The 23,582-nt window shown below is 41.4% G+C and overlaps 1 protein-coding gene across 2 annotated transcripts in view; it reads right to left on the bottom strand.

Annotated features, from left to right (window-relative positions):
- Positions 1-11,861: 11,861 nt before the first annotated feature.
- The window catches only part of CNKSR3 (CNKSR family member 3), a 77,709-nt gene continuing 65,988 nt past the window's right edge, over positions 11,862-23,582 (bottom strand). For both annotated transcript variants that reach the window (XM_019749254.2, XM_074333721.1), the window contains exons 10-13: positions 18,916-19,040; positions 16,202-16,410; positions 15,615-15,704; positions 11,862-13,216 (exon numbers count right to left, since the gene is read on the bottom strand). In XM_019749254.2, coding sequence (XP_019604813.1) covers positions 12,918-13,216; positions 15,615-15,704; positions 16,202-16,410; positions 18,916-19,040 — 723 coding nt within the window. In that variant the 3' untranslated portion in view covers positions 11,862-12,917. The remainder of the gene's footprint in view (positions 13,217-15,614; positions 15,705-16,201; positions 16,411-18,915; positions 19,041-23,582) is intronic.

Below are 23,582 nucleotides of genomic sequence, written 5' to 3' on the forward strand. Positions count from 1 at the left end.
AAAATAACTTAGGCATTGCTGCAAAGAAAATTAAAGAAAGATGTTTTATTGTGTACGTTATTTAATTGAGGCAATAGGAAAGGAATGTTAGAAAAGCAAGAATGCTTGTCAAGTTCAGGGTCCATGATAACCACACACAGCTTGCTGCATGTTGTGGCCATATGTGTAATTCACAATGGATATGAACACACGTATGTGACAATTCTTCTACTTTTAATGAAACATAAGAAACTGGCAAGCGTTGGAAATTAGAAACATATGTTTTCAATTATTTTATTGGGCCTTATTTAAAAAGAAAGTTTTCTATAATCAAATGTATTGTACATTATTTTGTTCATGTCTGAAATAATAGCTTAGGTATAAAATCGGTTAGAAATTTAACAGCTGAATTTTTACAGAAGAGTTGATTCTTTCTTTCCCCTGAATAAGTTTAAATTAAATTTTCAAAACAAACGGCTAGTTTCCTGGATGTAAGGAAGAGTATGGGTTTCTCAGAATTGAAAAGCAATTGTTATTCTCTTTTGTATAGAAAAACGAACAAACCCATTGAGTGAATCAAATTAATCTTTGATTATTTAAACATCATCTTAATCATTGGTTCATGTTTGTCCTTCACATTTTTTTATTTCATTTTAAACATAAAATGAATACCTATGTACCCACTACCCTAACCAAGAACCAGAATATTACTGACTGGTCATGAATCTCGTGTGCCTCCTCCCATCCACTCAGCACAACCCCCACCCACCACCATCTCAGATCCTCATCATTTGCTTTGCCTCAGCCCCTGCTCATGCCTGACCAACTCACCTGGGCTCCCTGGTTCCCTGTCAGGGCTGATCAGGGCAGGATGTCACCTTGACCATCAATCATGCAGCCAGGCCAACCGCCTATGCACCTTTATGGACTCAGATGAAAGGCCACTCTGCACCCCATGAGTTTGGGTATCTTGAACAGCCACCTAAGAGGCTAGGTGATACAACATGAAAGTACAGGGACTCTAATTATCCACGGGCAAACCCTGACCAATGGGAGACAGCAGAGGGGAGACACCGGAAGACAAATTCCTCTTCACCCTCCCCCTTTACAAGTTTCCACAGAAGCCCCACTCAGTGGGACACAACGGCCTGATAGCCCACTGTGCGTCTCTTCATAGCTTGTCTTGAAGTGGCAGCTGACAAGGCTGTGCTTCACTTGGTGTAGTAGTCTGCTTGGGCTGCTGTGACAAAGCGCCACACACTGGGGGACTTAAATAGGACTGTATTTTCTCACAGTTCTCAAGACCAAGGTGTCAGCTGGGTTGGTGTTTTCTGAGGCCTATTTCCTTGGTTTGTAGATGGCCATCTTCTCCCTGTGCCGTCACACACGTCTCTGGACAAATGTCCTCTTATAAAGACACCAGTCATACTGAATTAGGGCCCATCCTAAAGACCTCATACCTCTTTAAAGACCTTACCTCCAAATATGGTTACATTCCGAGGTACTGGGAGTTAGGACTTCAACATACAAATTGGGGGGGTGGGCACAATTCAGACCATAACACTTTGTTTTGCTTCACATCTTCTTTTGCCCCACTCCCCTTTTTTCTCTCTAGTTGCCCCGGGTTTTTATCTTCCAAATAAAGCATCAATACTTTTATCCTTGACTCCAGCAAGAATTGGGCTAACACAACAATCCATTACATACACATCCACCAGTGGGTTCCTTGCTTTCCCACACTCTTGCCAACACACCAGACATAACCAACATCCTGAACTTGGTGTTTACCGTTCCAGTTTTTTGGTTTTTTTTCACTTACATGTTGTATCAATAATATTTTCTTCAGTTCTTCCGGTTTTAGAATGTTATAAAGAGTGTTATACTTTATGTGGAATTTTTTCATTGTTTCCACTCAACAATATGTTAATCAAATTCAACTCTTGAATGTGAATGGCTGGAGTTCATTCATTTTCACTTGCAGCACATATTCCATCATAAGAATAAACCATAATGTAAACGTTATTTAATTGATGGACATTAGGTTGTGTTGTACAAACAAAGGCAGATGGCTAAGCAGTACAAATAGGCCTCCTAGAGACCATTGGTTGGGGACATTCAGGAAAAAAAAAAAAAATCAGCAGAGGGTGTGCTGGTCCCCTGTTGTCCATTTCATCTGGCGGTAGACAGGTCTACCTGAGCCCAATCTCAGACTCTTAGAAAGAGGCCATAAACCTTGTGGGTTTGATATGCATGATTAAGGAAGCACCAGACCCTCCCCTGGAATGCACAGCAGATGTGTTTATAGCTGAATGACACTGCCTAGTATGAATGAATATTCACTGCTAATTTAACCTCACACCAGCAATGCATATGAGGTCCTACTGCTCCTCCTAGTACTTCCTCCTAGTATTTTCTAATTACTTCATTTTTGCCAGTCAATTAGGTATGGAAGAGTATCTCCCTATGATTTTTATTTAGATTTCCATGACTAATGAGTATCTTTCCATATGCATATTGGCCACTTGCTTTCCTTTTTGTAAAATGCTTTTTGCTCATTTTTGTATTGATTTGTCTTTCTCTAGCCAATTTGTAAGAATTATTTACTCTTCTTGATTTGTTAATAATAAATGTGATTTATTATTAATTTAGAATTATTAATTATTCTTGATGCTAATCCTTAGGATTTATCTACTCTCAATTTGTAGCCTTATTTTCTTTGGTGTCTTTTGATGAACAGAAGTTCTTAACTTTAATATAGTTGAATTTATCAATCTTTTCTTTTAGAGAAAAGATGGACCCTTTTGTTGTCTTGTGTGAGAAATTCTTCCCTATCCCAATGTCATAAAAATATATAAACTTCAAAATAGTGCACGGACCAAAGAATAAATCATAATGAAAATTAAAAATTAGTTGGATTGAATGATAATGAAAATACTACATTATCAAACCTTGTGAAATATAGCAAAAGTAATGTATTGAGGGAAATTTACACTCTTAAGTGTTACTATTAGAGAAGTTGTCTATTATTGAGCTAAGTATCCAACTTAAGAAACATGGCGGAGACCATTAGTCCTCACCAATATTCCTTTCCCAACCTCTCTTGCAGTGAAGGTAGTTATGATTGTCATTTCTAGGCCAAGTTGTTTATGCAGTTCCACTTTTCTCTGTCCCACATCCCATTCTACCAGATGGATAATGCCAGGGTAAGCTTGAAGCCCCAAGTTGGAGAAACCATAAGATAGGAGTGGCCTGAGTCCCTGAGTCACGAGTTGGAGAAGGTTCATCATGGGGCGTTGCCCAACCTGGAACTTCCACAGTAGACTTTGCATGAAGAAAATGTAAACTTTTAGTATGTTACATCACTAGGATATTGGAGTTGTTATAGCATGAGCCTAATACAAGAAGTCAAAAATAAATAAATAACAGAATAAGCACAAAGAAAATGGAAGGAAGGAGAAAATAAAGGAGCAGAAAGCAATGAAATGGGAAACAAAGCAGCAGCAGCAAGGCTCAACAAAGGGACAGCTGTTCCTTCCTGACCTTTAGAAAAGCCATCAGATAACCTCCAAGCTCTGGTCTTAGTCTCCTTGCTAAATGTGTTTTCATCTCCCCATGCTGTCCTACAGAGGAACCCACTGCGAGCCTACATATATAAAGCTGTATGGGCTGGACTATTTGTAGCTTATTCCTCCAATTGCCAAATAAATGTGCTGGGTTTTCTCCCATCACAAGAACCAAAGGATAGGCGATGGACTATACACAGAGAACAAATCTGGGGAACAGGGATGACTGTGGTTTGAGCTGCATCAGGAAAACACAAAGGCAAAAGGGCAGAGCAAGAGGCCAAAAGTCAGAGAGTAATCGTCAAAAAGGGAAAGAGGAAGAAAAGCACACAGAGCAGGGGTGCAGGGCTTTCTGGGGCACTCAAGACACGTGCTCCCCATGCAACGAGAAAAGACAAAATCAGAATATTGTCATTGGTATGCACCACATTTTCATTGCCAAGAACAGAAATTAATCCCATTTCCCATGTCAGTATACTCGACACTTTAAGTTAATTCTACAAGAGTGCTTTTGATAAAAGCACCCAGATGTATTCATCAGCGAAAAGCAACCATAAGGAAGCCCAGTAATTGTCATCATTAACTGCAATTTGCAAAGGAGTTTCTTTATTTAAACATCTGACATTTCTTCCTTTTAATCTTTTGCTTCTTTGTTGAACTGCATCATAGTTGAACATCTCCTTCTACTTGTCATCTATTTGGAGAGCAGGACGCCTGGGGGAGCAGAATCCCTGCTTGTTTTCATACATCAACCAAGTAGAATCCCACAGGACAATGACCAAAGGACATTATTTTAAAACTAGACTCTCATGTCGCAGGCAGTATCAGGAGCATTGTTTATTGTCTCTAAAATGCAGCAACAATATTCTCAGTGGTTCCATTACGTAACCCCTTGGAATGAAGGTTCTTAGCAATATTTCACTATCTAGCCCACCGCCCTAGTATGTACACACTTGGTTTTCTCGGGTCCAAATTATTCTCTTTCAACCAGACATCATACAACTGGAATGGTCCTCCAACTTGCCCAAATTTATAGAAACATTCTTTTGCCCTACTCCCCACTATTAATTTTTCTATGCCTAATTAAAACTGCCTGTATAAGTCTTAAATGAGTTCTCTGTAGACTTCTGAAAGGGCTTATATTCTCAGCAGTTACTGTAATCCTGTAACCAGAGAAGCTGTTGTTGATGGCCAAGGTTTATTCTTCCTATAAATATGATTGACTTTTGACACCTGGTAAAAAAATTTTCTCTAGAATGAGAGCCAATGTAATGAAATTGTAGCAGTCTGGAAAAAAAAACAAACAAAAAAAAACCTTAATATAAAATCATTTTTTTCCACAGAAAACTCTAATATTTTTTCTATTTTTTTTCTGACTGCACAGTCATTGATTTTACCATCTAGTTACTTCAGTAATATTTGCTCTACCTGCCATGTGAGTTATACAGAAAGGTTTTAGAAAGGCTCTTAATCCAAGCTGAAGAGCCAGACATCCAACAGGATGAGTCAATGCTATAGAAACACAGGAGAGATCAATTAATTTTGTCCAGAGTATGGTCAAGGAGAGAGAGCCTCCTAGGGATGACCTTGGCAGTCACCTTGGTGACAGGACCTAGAAGGATGAGTTCATCCTCAGAATTTAAAAATCCAGAACTAAGTGCTAAGGAAGGGATTAAGGAAGAGCATTAGCTAAAAATAACTAGTTGTTAGTTAAAACTAACACACAAACTAGCTCTTGCACCCTGGCATCTGTATTCCAGGCTGTCTAAAGAGTATAATTCAATGAACATCATTGAATAGAATACACTCTAAGGAGGCTTCAGTGGCCTTTCTTCATTAGGGAGAAATCTGAAAATGTGACACTTCCAAGTAAAAGTCCTCTAAACAAAATTAGCTTAAATGTTCTTCCACTCATTTAAATGCCCTAAGAGCAAAAAGAGAAATAAATCTTGAAAAGTCTTGGTTTAATTCTTTTCTTCTCCAAAAATCAAGGCCTAGTTTTTTTTGTTGGTTTGCTTGCTTTGTTTTGTTTTAATTGCTAATCTGATCTGAATGCCCAGATTATTTCCTAGGAAAGAAACAGATGAGTAAAATCAAATTTGAGGGTTATCATTAGGTATTCAGGGAAGTAGGGGTGAGCGATCCAGGGAGGGCGACCATTAGTATAAAATGCAACTGTGATACAGGGCACAGAACAGAACTGAGTTTTACTAGGAGAAAGGCAGAGAAAAATATGATCTCTGTCCTCGGGGCATCTGCACTCTACTAGGTTGAATTATACAGGCTGTCGATTATGTAGGCTTTTAGTTTAGTATGGCCGAATATCCACATATTCAAATAGTCCCACCTAACAGAGGAAGGAGACAAACACAAGAGCTGAAGCTGGAAAAGGGCTGGGAATTCACCTTAGACAGTATAGCTACAGTTCCACTCTATTCCCATGGCACAGATAAATAAACCACGACTCATGGGAAATCATAACCAGACTCTGCTCACAAAGTCTTTCCAGAAACAACATTCACGACTACAGTGTCTGCATTAGCTAAGCATCTGTTGGTCTCAGTCTGGCTGATACACTGCACATGCCCAAATGGTTGAAAGTCAGGCACAACTCAATAAACCAAATGAAAGCCAAACCTACCAACCAACCATTTGCCAGTTCCCTTTGTCCCTCTCATAGTTACTCTCCCTATTTTTCCCTGGACCTACCAAATCATTAGTTGGGGGAGACTTCCAAGGACAGTTGTTTTCAGCTTCTGCAAAGGCAACAAAATCCTTTAGTGTTATATTTATGGAAGAGTCCTTTTTCCTGAGGATTTCCAAAGTAGGTACCAAGCTACATGATTCCTTGTTTTGCTAACCATGTGAAACACAGAAGTAAGTTTAGGGGTAACACTTCAAGCCGGGAATGGGACACAAAAGTCATTCAGCCACCTATGAGACGGGGGAAATGCTCAGATGTTTCCATACATCATTTTGTTGAAGAACGTTGGGGGGGGGGGGGGGAATTAAAGACAGAAGATATGCTGATGATAAGTCAATGTTAGAATAATACTCTATTATTCGGAGTGTGTCCAATCATAGACTTTCATCATTTCCTGAGTTCTGACACAGCCAAAACCTCTGGGTAGCTCAGCTTTGTACCACTAAAAACCAAATTTCCAGGCCACAAACTACAGAGCAGCCTTCTGATAGTGTGACAGTGGCATTATTTTGCTGGTTACAGACAAAAGAATGAGCAATTCCCTGCTGACTGGTTCTGAGGGCCTTATTTACTAGAGGTTAAGATGCCCTAAACACTACTTCTAGAATATTAAGTTCTGTGGGCTAGACTACACTCAGGGCCTTGCAAACATTATCTCCTTTAATCCCCATAAGCACATGAAGTAGAGTCTATTATTATCCCCATTTTGTAGATAACTGGGAAACAGAGAGATAAGTAACTTGCTTCAAGTTGCAGAGCTTATAAGTGGTAAAGTGGGACAGCTGGATTATCTGACTTCAAAAGCTGAGCTGCCCACTGCTTGTAACTACTTGAAGGCAATTTCCAAAAGTCAAAGACTTCTAAATTATAGCGTTTCCCTGAAAATAAGACTTACCCCGAAAATAAGCCCCAGTTAAGATCGTCAGCCAGATGGACGCATTTAGTACGTTACGACGATGTTCCAGAAGATGACAAGACTGTATTTGAATAAATGTAGGTTGTTGTAAATGAAAAAATAAGACATCCCCCGAAAATATGCCCTAATGCGTCTTTTGGAGCAAAAATTAATATACGACCCGATCTTATTTTCGGGGAAATATGGTAGTACTAATTCCTGAAATCCATCCACTCTGATCCCAGCACAGCCTCAGCTGGAATGACAGAGCAGTATATATGACCAGGAAAACAGAACCCAACACCCTCAAAATTAAAAGGACAGTTTCTTAATCAATAGACAATATTACTTTATATTAAACTTCATTTTTAAAGCTCTTTCATGGCTAAAATAAATCAAAATGTTCAGACCAAGATGTCAAAATGGTGAAGGACTATCTTAAAGTCCAGTCTTTGTCACCCTAAAAATAAAGGTACATAATACATCCCTTAAATGATTTTTTCCGTTTCTCTCCTTTTAGTCATTCCTTCACAAATATTTGAGTGCTTCCAATGCTCCAAACCAGGGGAGAGAGAATGATGAGAATATCCATATTCCTAGCTGGCTGGATTTCAGGAGGGCAGTACCCCTTCTTCTTAAAGTAGCTCTGAGGTTTCTATCTTCATTTTCCCCTACAGATTCAGTTTCACAACTTTTCAGAGAAACCAGCCAGCTCAGTAAAGGAGAGTGTGTGGTATCCGGCTGTAAGCCTGACATGAATACTCAAGCTGTGAACTGTCTTCCTCAGAGAGAGCGGTGACTCCAGAAGTCAGTGGGGATCCAGGAGACAACGTAGGATGAACACCCACCTTCTTCAGCTGTAGCCTATGAACAGTTGATTGACTCAGAAGATGAGTTTCAAAACATAGCCATAAATTTTCCGATTATGCCCAGAGGTGACCAGGTTACAAGCAGGATCTAGTTCCTAATAACCCAAGACCACGTGCATTTCTACCTAAGGAGAGCGGAGTAGGTGCCCCAAAGATTCTGAAAGACTATGTGACAGCTTCCTGGCTAAGTGACATTATTTTGTTGATTGTGGACAAGATCTCTCTCCTCTTTCCAGATCACTAAGCCATAGGACATTATTACAGAAAGGCTTTTGTAGTAAGAAAAAATTATCTTACACAAACACACACACACACACACACATATGGTTTGGGGCAAACCTCACATCCCTAAAACTAAAGAAAAACATAGCCCTCTGGCAAATCTGAATTTGATGTAATAATCTCTTTTTCCTTTACTTACTCGTATGTTACGTTTCTCATACCTTTGTCAAACCAGCACACTTCCAGCAATAATTCTGTCCCAAAATAAATAAAACCCCAAGGCAAAACTTAGCAGTTGAGAAATATCCAGAAAATTATAAGGTGAATTTTATAGTAAGATCAGTATTTTTTCTAATCCAATATCGTACAGGTATAAAACCTGTTTAAGTCCCATTAGGTATCACAAAACATGTACTATGGTCTTACTAGGCTTCACCATGCAATGCCTCTCACATAGTTGAAGAAACATCAGAAATGTCAGCTTCTGTGTGCACTTTAAGCCAGTTTTTAATCAATAGATTTCTAAATACTCACCTTCCAGGTGATTCGCATGAATGTATAAAAAAATTACACAAGCAGAGTTAACTCCAAACACGAATAAAATCAAGCATCATTGGCCAAGCCCAAAAGTGGCCGTACCAGAAATAGTTTATTCCTCTTCAAGGTGTCCACCTCCCACATAATCTCCAAGGAAATAGCTGGCGATAGTCTCATCCCAAAGGAAATGATACAGTGATTCCATTCACTAGGGTGGGAGCAGAAAGGGAACCACTTGTCTGTAAAAACTAATCACACATACGCTAAGTGAAAACCTCTAAATTAGGCCTCTATGACCATCCCATTCATGCCATGGTGGCAAAAAAAAGCGACATGATGGTTATTCTTTTTTGTGTTTGTTTGTTTGTTGTGTTTTATTTGTTCGTTTACAATTGTTATTCTTTGCTCGTAATATTCAAATGTCAGAGATTTACTTACTTGAGCTTTTTAGGGGATCAAAATTTATGTGTAAATATGTCTTAGGATTCTCTGAAAGCTAACAAACTGAAATTTGGGGATATTCGTGGTCTTTGGACCAGAGGAGGCAACAACTTCTTGACTTTCAGTGGGGGGAACAGTAACAAAAACAACGCCTCCAAAGTTCATTCTGCAACTTCCAGTTTGGTATGGAAAGAACTAAGGAGAGAGAAACAGATTAAAAATGGACAAATACTTAACAAGAAGACTGAAACCCTACTTAATGACGGTAACAGGATTTTTCAAAAATCATTTGTTCTCCAAGGGATGGTACTGCTCCCTAGAGGCAGTCTGGGAAATGTGAGGGCTTTTAAAGTGCCCGTGACTTTAAAACTCGTGGGAGGGCCAGGAGTTGCTAACAGATGGAGCTCAGATGATGCATAAGCCCTATGGGTTAGACCCTTGACAACAAAGAGGTCCCCCATTATTAGCACAATTGCCCCACCGAATGCTTCTGTAGGTGGAAACCCAGTTTGGAATTACGTGAGGCTCTAGACCTTATTTTATCTATAAACACACAGGGGAATTCTTGGCCCAGTTTGAAACTGTGTTGGATTTTATAGGAATGCTATTATTCTATATGTTGAGGGAAGCCTGAACAACAGTGAATATGCACAAGGACACCAGAGCTAGTCTGCTTCAGATTGAATCCCAGCTCTGTTGTTATCAGCTGCGTGCCCTTGGATAACCCCTGACATGTAAAACAGGAAAGACAGTGGCACCAATCTCATGAAGCTGTTAGATATTTATGAGGTTGGTGCAAAAGTAATTGCGGGTTTTGCAGTTTGTTTTTGTTTTTGTTTTTTAATCTTTTAAACCGCAATTACTTCTGCACCAACTTAACAGAATGACGCCCAGCAAATACTCTATGTGTGTCGCTATTATAGACTTCTGTTTTGTCTAGAGCTTTATCAAGAATTGGCCACATTTTAGAAAATCAGATTGTTGATGTCAATCTGTCCCTGGTATTGAGGTGCCAACATAGCAGGCCTGCATTTGTAGCTGCCACATCCATGGTGATTTTATATATAGATACGAGAATGGGCCTTGTGTCATTATTTCACTACATCTTGTAATATAATTATGCGAGAGCATTTACATATTAAAATAATTATTTCATTATAAAATATTTATATATTTATATCTGTTTATATTTCCATTAGGACATTAAATTGACGTATGTGTACAGAGGGCAGTTATAATCCCTATTAACTTCATTTTGGAATAGTAAATGGGGGCGACACGTTTGTGTGCAAAGGTAGGTTTTACCATCCTTGATTTTCATTTAATGACTGTAGTGGTATTATAAAACATGTATTATAAAAAGGGGTGAGCGTTGAATTGGGTCTGGTAGTATTTTTTAAAAATCACTGTTTTAAAGTATCGTGTCAAAAAGTGTCATTCTGCATCTTCATATGTTAACACATGTCCACCATAAAACCTGGCTTACTACTGAGGCAAGCACTTTCTATTAGTTTCTAAGAAATCAGTATTAAACTATTGTTTATACATCTCAGCAGTAGAGAAACACATAAACTTTTTTTAAGAAGCAATCTATTTCTCAAACACTGTTCAGGAGACAACCCCAAATAAAAATAAACATGAAGCTGTGGAGGCTGACTGAAGGTAGAGAACCCAGAAACTTTTCTGGCCTTCCCATAAGGCTTCAGGGAACAGTCTGAAAAAACACCCATCTGTTACAGTCATTTAAGTTGGGCACTGCCTATAGTTAAGACTGACTTCTGAAAATTCATTTTCAGGATGGTCATTTGAGCACAAGTGGCATTTTCTCCACAGAAAAGGGGTTAATCTCCAGCTAAAACCCCCAAAGCTATTTTACTCATTACTCAGCCAAACTACAGCGCTTAGACACCTCCCCTAAATCCAGGGAGTGAGAGGAAGTGCTGCCGCCCCATTTTCTGGGCGTAAAGCCAGCTCAAGCTAACAGTAAAATGGGCAGGGGCTGGCTCCTTTTCCACAGCTCCCTCCTAGTCACCAGGGCCCTATTACCAGACCTCCCAGCCCCCACACTTGGCCCTTACGTTGTGTTAAGCGCCTGATGAATCACAATCACACATGCCAGCCTCTCCTGCTCTTGGTTTGCCAAACTCCTTTCCAGCCCCCATGACACATTCATATTCTCACCGCAGTTCCCTTAGAGGCAGACAACATGCTGGCCTGACTGAATTCAATCACACAAATACCTGTTCCCTTAACCCCACCAGAAGCACTTTAAAAAGAAGATGTTTACTAACTCGAGGAATCTCCGATGCGCTGAATTTCAGTAAGTTCAGCAAAGTAAACAATTCCAGTGGTATATGGGGTGTGGTGGTGTGGCGGGGGGGATTTTTGAGTAGGGGATACCAGCTCTGCCTAGGGATATACCTCAGAATAATTCTCCAAATGTAATGTACTTTACACACGCTTCCTGGACACTTCCATTTCTAATCCATAAAATCCCCAAATGCATGGAAGGGTTTATTTTGTTTTTTAACAATAGCACCCGTGGTGGCACCAGCTGTGGTGGTGACTGGTAAATCTGAAAACACCTTGAACACTCTTTTTCATTAGCTTCGTGTATGACGCAAAACAGAAATATTTCAATTACATGTGACTAAGAGTAAGAAAAATATACAACTATATTTAAAACACTTTAAATTAATGAGATAGTACTTTTCCATTCTAACAAAATATCATACATTCAGTTTAAACAAGAGTTAATATATCCAGACACACTTTTCCAAAATACCTGATGCTAGTTGAAAAGTTGTGACCGTGAGACTTCCCAAGATATTTCTCATTAGCAAAACGTATACAATTTTGAAGACCTGTCTGTTCTTTTCTGGAAGATAGACATTGAATAGACCAATGTGCAAACTCATGTATCTCTCATCAACCTAAGCCTTGTTGCTCCACTTTTCTGAATAACACTTTGGCTGCCAGCAAATCTTACAGCTTCTTCTCCTTTGAAGACAATAATATATAACAACAACACCACCCCTCAGAAGCATCAACTTCTCTTTGTGTGTAATAAACCCTATCTCAGTGTGTTCCTGTCTTTCTGTATTAATTGACCTACACTGAGATTGTTATGAACAGGGAATTAACCAAGTGTAACATGCCTACACTTACACGTGTCCTGAAAGAGAGGCAGACACTTCCACATGTTCTTTCAAAGTCAAAGCTGCTACAATTACAAATATGGGGTGTGGCTTGAAAAATCAAAACCAAAATGCTTCTCCACTGCCTTTTACAGGTGAAGAAGTTGGACCGCAAACCAATACGTCTGTGTGACAATGGCCACCAATCTTATCCTGCCCCCAGAATGAACAATACCCCAGTTCCTCCTCATAACTCCTGGCAGAGGCTCAGGTTCGTAGAGTGTGACTCTGCGTCCCCACTCTAAGGAAACAAGAGAAACAGACCCTACCCATTTCTTTCCTTCGGCCTCCACAAGCCATCACCTAAGGCTCTCTAGATTTGTTCCCACCCAATTAATTCAAAATTCTCAGAAGGGTGGCATACAATTCTCCCCCAAAAAAAATTTTTTTAAAGAATTTGCATATGGTCTCTACATAATACTGTGGATGAAAATGACAACAGGTAGTCCACTGAGGAAGCAAGGCACTTGGGAGCAGGAGACAGCAAAGGGGTCTCCAGGAGGGCAGGGCTCAGTGAGTCAACAATTTCAGGCGAGTAAACCAGCTGACCAGCAGGGACGGTTCTGTGGAAGAGGACTTGGCCCCCGAGGACACGGCTTTCTTTTTGGTCCCTTCCTCCTGGAATGGAATGGTGGCGCTGCTATGGAGATCTGAACTGATGTAGCACCTGCTCCCTCGGATGTAGTCTGCGCCTCGGACCAGCTGCCTCTCCGTTGTGGGCCTTGAGAAGCGGTATGGGGGAGAGGAGCTTTCCTCGATGATCGGAGGGATCCGTTCATTGCTGAAATACCGGCAAAGAGCGTCCTCACCTGTTTTCAGACAAAGCCCGTAAGTCCATTAAAATAATCATCCGCCACGCGGCGCTGTTCAGTGAGCAGGCTTCTGATGTCCCCTGAGAGTGGGCACCCAACCCTACCCTCCTCCCGGGGATGGGCTACAAGCTTCGCAGATGGCCAAGCCCACCCCACTAGGTGTTCAGAAAGCAGAAATGGAAGAAGGCCATCATACTTCCAGCTGCTTTCGCACCTGAGAAGTGACACAGGGCAGAGCAGATCAGAGAGCTCGCCCTTCGTTTACCACTGTGAGAATTCTCATAACTTCACTTGAAATCAAAACACAGACAGAAAGCTATATAATTGCATTATTCCTTCCCCATCTATCTTTCTCAGTGCCTGCCACGTTGTAGCACATGCTTCTAGAGCAGTGGTTCTTATCCTGGAGTGTCCCTAAGGACCATTTAGAAAGGTGGGGGTGCCTTCAGTTGTCACCCTGAGTGAAGGCCAGGCACTATTCACCTTTAATGGATGGGGTCCAAGTCCAAAGATTTTAATGCTCTGCAATGCTTGGGACATTTCGGAACAAGGAAGCATGATCCTACCCTAGATGCCAGTAGAACCCCTGGGATGGGGGTGGGGGTGTTTACAAAACTGAATAGAAACCTACAATGCATAGCATTCTTTTGACCCAGAAATCCCACTCCTAAAAATGTACAAAGATCTATGTACAAGGGTACTTACTAAAGCATTATTTACAATTGGGGGGAAAAAACAGAAATAACTGGAATGTCCAACAACAGCAGACTGAATAAATAGGAGCTACACCCATAAGATGGGTCACTAATGCAGCTATTTAAGAAAATGCTCTAGATAATATTCACCTTACATAGTATTGCTGAACATCTGTTTCTTCCATTCTGCACATTTTTTCCAATCAAGTGTATGATATGTACATACAGGAACAACGGGAAGATACACGAAACATTCAGAGTGATTATTTCTACACTGGGGATGCAGATTATAGCTGAATTTTATTTTCTCATACCTTCTGCATGTTTTTCAATGTACTGGTTTGGTTTTGTCATCAAAGAGAAAAAGTTACTTTCAGAAAAGGCCCATTGTCAAAAAGCCACATATTTATATGAAATGTCCAGAATAAGCAAATCCATAGAGACAGAAAGTAGATTAGTGGTTGCCAGGGGCTGAGATAGGAAGGAATGTGGAGTGACTGCTTACCGGTCTGAGATTTCTTTTTGAGAATAAAATGCTCTAGAATTAGATAGTGGTGATGGACACACAACTCTCTGACTATGCTAAAACCACTCAACTGTACACTTTACCAGGGTGAGTTTTATGGTGTGTGAGTTATATCTCCATAAAGCTGTTTATTTTTTTTTTTTTAAGTGCCCACTGTGCAGACACCTTTTTCATTCTAAAAAGATCATACAAGAAAAATATGGAAAGTAGGACAGGGGCGTCAAATATGTTTCCATTTACTGATTTCACACTCCCCACCCCACTCCCCTCTCTCAATATGTAAAGGAAATGAAAGGCTAAATTGGGGCTTAAAAGGCTAACAGAATGGCAATGAAGAGGTTGACATTTTTAGATCTAAACAAAGGACAGCCCTGCCACCTGCTGACTGCTCCACAGATTTTCACATGCCAACTAGAGGCATCTTGGACCTTAGACACTTGTCTTCTCCCTTTGCCACATTAGCATAGCCCAGGTGACACGGGTACTTGGGTGACAAACTTTATTTACCAAGTCCCAGGGAGATGCCAAGGTTGATCACTTTGGAAGTTGGACCTCCAGAACGTTTTTCTTCTTCCTTTTACTATATGAGGCCTGCTGGACTTGAACTTTTCACCTGCTTTGTGTCAGCACTGCAAAAGCAAAGTTATAATGCCCTGCCAGTGTTGATAATCAAATATAAACTGGCAAAAAAAAATTATAATATTTATAAATTTCCCTCAAGACCAGTGTAATAACCAGTAACTGATTCCAGGGTGAATTAAACACAAATTTCTTTTCCAACAGTAATGACTCTCTAATACAACAAGGATTCGGGAGGGGGAAAAAATCTGTATCTGGTCATAAAAAAAAAAAAATCAGACTCCAATAATCAGTCACAAAATTTAGGATGAGATGGTTTAATAATTTCTTTCTACTTGCTTAGAAATGGGACCGTTAGTGTCTACGGACTTTTCAAAGCACATAATACTAAATTAGGAGATTTACAATCACTAACTAGGATTGCATAATTGTGCCATTCTAAAAATAAGTAGGATCCAAGAGACCTTCAGCAGATGAGAAGATGGGACTCAGAAAAGCTAAGTCCTCTATCCAGTTATCATACGTTTAGGAACAGGGCTGAAACTAGAGGCTGGGTCTTTCGACGCCTTATATGATGCTATTTGCTTAAACTTACCTTTCTTCCCATGACCTCGAGGTCTGGCGAAAGGGTCCACAATCCCCATCCAGCTCCCATCCGCAGGCATGGACAAAGGCCGGGGCTTGCCTTCAGGGGAGTAGAAAGAAGGTGACAGAGGATGAGTTTGGGGACTTAGAGAATCCTTCCCTTTATTTGTAACTTAGACCGCCACCTCCACCATCTCACACTCACTTAAGCAGAAGCAATAACATATTTTAAAATAAGGAAAGTATTTTAAAGCATCGTATTTCCGTAGCAAGCAGTCAGGACAGGGGAGTGCTGAACTTGAGTTTGTGGGTGTACAGAGCAAAGCAACTCCAAAGTTAAAAACGCAGCCTCTGAAAGTTAAAACTGTAACATGATCTCACCCACGGGGCTTTGGGGCCAGGCAGAGCAATGACTCAACAAGGCTTTGCTTTAGAGAGATGAATAAAGGTCTCATACTTAGAATTTCATTGAGGTTTATGTTTTCCTCGGATTACCCTTGGAGTCTGCCAAATTCATGCAACGATTCCAAATAAGGAAGGGGGTGGGGAAGAAAAGAACAGCAAACAGCAGAACAAAACAAACACTCGGAAACACACCGTAAGATGGTGTTTTCTGCCTCATTTTCGTGAGCAAAACACTGGTTTCCACCGAATAGCCAGGCAATTGATCAGAGTCAGCAATGGTAAATCTCCGTCTTCTACTTTCCTGGTCCAAGAAGGAATTTGGGGACTCCGAACCCTTAGGACCAGGCAATGGTTGTTTACATTTACTGAATCCGCCATAAACAGAACTCCCGTTCTCATCCCTGGAAGACAGTAGGCAGTAATGAAGTAGCTTACAAAGCTCCTCTCCTACTGAAGAATTATAGGAGACATAGACATAAAAGAAAATGTACATCCCCTTTTCCACTGCAGGGAAAAAGCATTACTTTCTAAGTCCCAGTTGCCCCTCAAATACATACAGATCCTCTTAAATAGAACTAAATACCACGATCCTACTGAATTAGGGGAAATGAAATTATTTTCTTATGTGTTCAAATGGTACTAATATGCCTTTAAAAGACATCCCTGGTTTCCCAGTATAGCTGTCCTGAATCAATCGCCTGTTCACTACAACTGAAGGGGTGATCTGTCGAGAGTAGCATCTTTGCCAAGGTCCAGCAAAGAAGACACTTGATGCGTAATGGAGTTGTCAGATCTGAAAATTGTCAAAAAAGACAAAGGGGCCTTTGCAGTCCCCAATGGGGAGTGTCCGTTTTCTGAACTAAGTACGGAAACTGGCAGAAATTGGATCACCCATTCCAACTTCATTCTTTCTAAATGTCAGTTTATAACAAAAAGTTTGAATTAATTTTAGTTGAGTCCAACTTACCAGAGTTAGTACAATTTTCTGCATCTAGTAAATTCCTTTAAATGATCACTGTAACAACTACTAGACAGAACACCGAATCAACTGCGTTCAAAGCAATCGGAAGCTCAGCCTCGCCTGTGTGGTGTTCCCAGCGAGCCGGCTGCCTGCATACCTCTCCCCCTTGAGTGCACCCCCTCCTACACTCTTAAACGTGGCATATGACTTCCCCATTCACAAAGCTTTCATGACTCACCACACGCACTCTGTAACCATTTGCATTTCTCATTGCTCAGAAAATATCCTTCACTAATGTTGTGTGTGTGTGTGTGTGTGTGTATGTGTGTCTCCCCCAGGTAGATAAAAAGCCCCAGTTCTTCTCCCTCACTATGAACATTACCTTTTTTTCTTTACCACTGCTTCTGGGACCCATCACTGAGACCCAAATAAGAATATTCAGGGTTGGGGGATTCTCCCCCCCCCCCCGCTACAGTTTCTGATAGAACAACCCACACACTGGTCATTGGTGAAAATGTCTTTTCCATATGAAAAGGCAACTACCTATCACTTTAAACACACTTAAGATCCCATTGCCACATGACTCTGGTCTGTGACCAAGAATGGCCCTGATCACCTACGGTAACTACTCTACACACTGTAATAAGTTCTGGGCAAACCCAAGACTCACAAAAGAAGAAAATGACATTAATTCTTCTTTGTGCCCAGAGCAGAAACACAGTAGAAGCAAACAGTTCAGCTAACAACAAAAACAAATAAAAAACTCCACTATAAAGTGAAACATCATTCTAAGTTCTGCCTGAACTTTGTCTTCTGAAATATTATAGCATAATTACATATTTCTCAATTTATTCTTGACCAGTTGACTAAGACATTGGAAGTTCTCTGGGGGCAAAAACTACATCTGTTTTGTGTAAGATGGTAACCGAGGCCCAACACTAAATAAATGCGTGTTGAATAAATGAGCCAGATTCTCTAGTTTTACCAACATCTGTAAATATGTAAGTTGATATAAATAAGCCTATATTTCATACCTAAACCATCCCTAGGTACAACCATTCTCAGTATATTATATCACATTTAAGATAGCCATTAAGAAAGCAATGGTCTTTAAGAATTTAGAATACACACACATAAATACACATGCATGTACAAATATAGTGCCCCCACACCTACAGTCACATGGTTTTTTTCAGTGCTATGAAGAACACATGTCCTTCAGCAAAATAAAGCCACAACTTTAATCTCCCAAAAATATTTATTATCTTCCTCCCCAGAGATGAATTTACTACGTAGTTCATGAAACTTCAGCTTTAGGGACCCCCAAACAGCCTCTTACAATGTCCGGGAGGAACCAAAACAATTTCCCAAGAGCCTTCTTTGCTTTCGTAAAGAGCCCCTGTAAAGCTGTAAAGCTTCAGGACCCACAAAACCCAGATCTGTTTCCACACTACCCCCTAAAGTATCACCATTTCATCGAGATATAATTGACATAACACTGTATTAGTTTAAGATGTACAACATAGATATGTCATTTAGATATGTATGTATTGCGAAATGGTCACCCCAGTAAGTGAACATCCATCACCTCACATAGTTACAAATTCTTTTTTTCTTGTGATGAGAACTTTTAAGATCTACTCTCTCAGCAAATTTCAAACACAAAAACATGGTATTGCTAACTACAGTCACCATGCTGCCTATTACATTCCCAGAACTCACGAATTGCATAACTGGAAGCCTGTGCCTTGGACCAGCTTCACCCACCCCTTCCACTCCCGCACCCCACTTCAGGATCACACCTTTTAACAGCCATTTCAAGACTCAACCCTGTGACACTGAAATTCAGCAACGTTTCCTCTCAAGATCCTCGTGATCTTCACACCACCCTTAGAATCTCCATGGACAGGAGACGAGCACAGCACGAAAGTGGACAGTGACATACCGGGGAGAGTAGGGAACGGCTGGTGGGGGAGGGATATAAAGATCCAGGATGGCCGGCTTCTCCTTCTTCAGAGAGGTATCCATGGTGCTTTCAGGAGACTGGGTAGTCGTGGGAGGAGGCGAGGTCTGAAACGGGAGCACGTGTGAAAGGGTAGAGGTTACCTCGGAGATTACTCTTGGTGCACGTCTCCCCTTCCCCAAAGCCAGCACCAGCCCTGTGTACACAGGGGGCAAGGTCACGCCCATGTTTATAGCTATTAGCAACAGTCAACTTGTATTCTTCTTTGCGACACTCAGCATTAACTGGGAGTTCTGAAAGACTAGATGCATAGTGAGAAACAGAGGCTTGGGAGCCAGGTGCCCGGTTAAAATTCTAGCTCCAAGCAAGTCATTAAAACACCTGTGCCTCAGTTTCCTCCTCTGCACAGAGCGATACTGACAGTACCTCTTGCATAGGGTCGCAGTGAGGATGAAATGAGTTAGTGTGTACAAATCACTAACCATGCGACCACTGACCAGGAGTGTGGGCTCGGGACTCGGATTGCTGGATGCACTCCTGGCTACGCAGCAGTCCCACTTATATGCAGGGGGTGCATTCCAAGACCCCCAGTAGCTGCCAGAAACCACGGATAGTACTGAACTCTATATACACTATGTTTTTTCATACATATAATCAAGTTTAATTTATAAATAAGGCACAGTAAGAAATTAACAATAGCTAATAATAAAATAGGACAACTGTAACAATATGCTGCTATAAAAATTAAGTGAACGTGGTCTGTCTCTCTCCCTCTCAAAATATCTGATAGCCAATCAGATCACCGAGATGGGTCCCAAGGGACTAAAGGGCGCCTACAACGTGGATACGCCGGACTAAGCGATGTTTCACATCCCAGGCGGGAAGGAGCAGGACAGCAAGAGATTTCACTGCGCTACTCAGAAAGCGAGCAACTTAAAACTGAAGAACTGTTTATTTCTGGAGTGCTTCATTTAATATTTTTGGACCATGGTTGACCACGGGTAACTGAAACCACGAGTAACTAAAACCACGGAAAGTGAAACCGCAGATAAGGGGGAACCACTATACCTCTTACTAGCTGTGTATCTCTGGGTAAATCACTGAACTTCTCTGTGCCTCATCTATAAAATGGGAATAAATGGGGGCAAGCAAAGCACCAACACAGGGTAGCCATGAGAATTAAGGGAGCTAATATACGTAATGGGCTTAGCATACTGCTTGTCACGTATGCTGTTTAATTTTGTATTATATACATATACACATACATACATACAAGTTAATTTTTAAAATATGAAATCCACACAGCTTAATGTTAATTATGTTATTGGTGTCAAAAGACCAATTTTTTAAAATCCCATATGAGAATCTTTTCTGTAGACTCACAAAAACAACGACAAACTTTTTCTGGTTGGCAAAGAAACAGCAAGGGAATCTCAGAGACAAGGCACGAAGATGTTTGGCGAAGGCCAACGGCAGGCACCACATGAGAACCGTGCTAGGCCCTGGGCAGACGTAAAAAGGCACCTCAACCCTATGTAGCCCAGATGGCAACGGATGACCCCAGAGTCTCCCCAAAGTGAGCTAGACTCTAAGGGCTGGAAGGACTGGGATGGCAAGTGCTCACAGAGTGGCAGCCCCATTCTCAGGGGAGACACCGAGGCAGAGAAAAACGGGCTCAGTCTTTCGCCTCCTGTAGCGTAATCACCACATCCGGGATGCTGGCCATCAACTGATGTTCGTCAACTACATATTGAGTACATCATCTGTCACGTGTACTCAATGTGTAATTGATTAACATCTCAATCTGTTAATCTCGAACAATGTCTGAAAACACGGGGCCGGGATCCACGCCCTCAACAAGTAGAAGGAAAGTAAACTGGAGCATTTTCCCAGATCAGACACTCAACAAAAATTTCAACATTGATGATTACTTCTGGATTGACAGCTCATTTACCACGACTGTGACCTAAAAGCAGAACGATGACGGTGGCAGGATAACACTAATGATGTTGACAAGAATTAAAGAAGCTCTCTTTGCTTGAATTTTCCTTTATCACTTCAAACTCAGTGATGCTCAAAAGACCTAGTATCATCTCTGCCTTCCAGATGGCTCTTTTTTGACGTTCGGATATCACCACCCAGGTTCACTGCCACGTTTCACACCTGCTGTGCTTGTTTTCCCCACCCCCCACCCCCCACCCCCTACCCCAGAACCTTTTCTAGCAGTCAACACTAGTAATTAGAAAGATTAAATACCTTGTCTAAGGTCCCACAGCTAATAAGTGGCAGAGCTGGGATTTGAACCAGAGGAGTTGAACTCCGAGCCCCCCTCCCTACCACTATGCTGTGCTGCTTTGTGAGTCTTCTTGACCCGTCTTCTGAATAGCCTCTTGCATTAGTCTTTCACTGCAATCACCCATCACGAGCCTTTTCCAGAACCACATCACACACCAAGTAGACATGCAACAGTTCCTACCTGGTGTTTCTTCTGTTTAGATAGTGTCACCAGCTGAACTGTGACCCACCCCCTACCCCTCAAAATTCCTATGTTAAAGCCCTAACCCCAAGTAGCACAGAATGTAACTGTATTTGGAAATAGGATCTTTAAGACATAATTAACTTACAACGAGGTCATTAGGTTGGGCCCTAATCCAATATAACCAGTGTCCCTATAAGAAGATGACATTAGGACACAGACACACAGAGGAAAGACCATAGGAAGACACGGGGAGAAGGCGGCCGTCTGCAAGCCCAGGAGCGAGGCCTCAGGGGAAGCCAATCCTGCCAACATCTTGATCTCAGACTTGCAGCCCCCCAAAATTGTGAGAGAATAAATTTTGTTTTAGTTACCCAGTTTGTGGTTCTTTGTTGTGGCAGCCCTCACCAACTAATTCAGATATTAATGTGAAAAACAACTGTCAACCTATTACCTGTGGAATGAAGTTCATGCTCCTTAGCCTGGTACTCTATACGGTCTTTGCCCACCAGTCTTCTCTCCTACCCTCCGCCCTGGGAGGGTCTCATCTACGTATACCTGCAGTAGGACTGTGGTGCCCATATACCACAGCCCCTCTGCCAGCCAGCGAACCCAGCTGGCATGAGTGTCAGCTGCTGAAAGCTCATAGCTGTCCCCTTCTCTGGAGAATAACCCTCAGCTGACAGCTGCCCTCCTGAGTACAGCTACCGTGTAGCCCCAAAAATAAGACCTAGCCAGACAGCTCTAATGCGTCTTCTGGAGCAAAAATTAATATAAGACCGGAATGTTATATAAGACCCGGTATTATATTATGTTATATAAGACCCGGTATTATATTATGTTATATTATATTATTATTGTATTATATTATACTATATTAGATCCAGTCTTATATTAAAATAAGATGGGGTCTTATATTAATTTTTGCTCCAAAAGGAGCATTAGAGCTGATGGCCCGGCTAGGTCTTATTTTCAGGGAAACTAGGTACGAGAGCCTGTCACTTTGTGGTTAATACCTGTACAACAGGCCAAGGCTAGACTTTACCTAAGACACCACCTCGCTGGCTTCCTCCTCCTTATTCTGCCTCTCTCCCTCCCTTATAAGTTCTACCTGAAGGACACACCCTCAAAAATCATCTTCACAAGAATCTGTGCCACAGCTGCTGCTTCTAGGAAATCTAGCCCAAGACACCGCCCTTCCCTGATGGCAGCGTATAGACAGTTTGCGGGCGTGTGTCTAAAGAACTGAGTCCATCTCCTCTGTGCAGTGCCTTCCCATCTGCCAAATCCCACCCTGCCGTCCAGACTCTAGAGTGGGGATTAGAGCAGGACATCTTTGGGGGGTCACCTCCACGGGAAGAGGCACCTTCACCTACCCAGCTCACCCCTATCACTCCTTTTTCAGAGCCCAACGTTTACCCCATGCGCTGGGTAGCTGGAAGAGCCAGCATGTAGCAGGCACTCCCTCAACTACTGATGATGAAGTAAGACATCTACGATGCTCAGTGACACCTTCTCCCCAATTTTAAAGATGTCACACCTGCACTGAGCAACGCAAACAGAAGTAGCTAGGGCATGATCGACACACACAGTTATTATTTAAGAAAAGTGATTTTAATCCCATGCCCCTCTTTGCTGCACCCTCCACCACTAAGCCACACAGGTAGGCATATTTCTAGTGCTCTGTGCATTAGGAAGTGTCCAAACAGATGGCTTGAGGTTACCCCTGTTCCTTCCATTTGAAGATGGCCAATAAAATCACAGACAGTTACATATAAATTGCAATCTCAATCTTACAAAAGGGCATTAAAATGTCATGGCTTTTCATCCAATGGTTTAGAAAATAAACACTAAGGAACGAAGGTGTAGCAAAGCATTGGTCAGTGAGCATGGTCTACCCAGGTGCAGGCAATAAAGGAGTAGACTGTTTGTAGAGAATTTAAATAACTCACTAAAAGGCAGTCTGTGTTTTATCATCACCCAAGGCTGGCAATTTTAAACAATGTCTAAACAACAGCCATAACAAAGAACCACCTGCTCACCCCTGTGTGGCTTATTCCCACTGTCCCGAGCCCCGCCTCGGTAAACCAGTGCCAAGGCCTCAACCCCACGTAGTCTCTCTAAGGTTAGTGTTCAAAGTGGATACATTTATATATAAGTATGGGTTTGAAAT

This window comes from Rhinolophus sinicus, linkage group LG05 (assembly GCF_036562045.2).
Source record: "Rhinolophus sinicus isolate RSC01 linkage group LG05, ASM3656204v1, whole genome shotgun sequence".
In the NCBI taxonomy this organism is placed as follows: domain Eukaryota; kingdom Metazoa; phylum Chordata; class Mammalia; order Chiroptera; family Rhinolophidae; genus Rhinolophus; species Rhinolophus sinicus.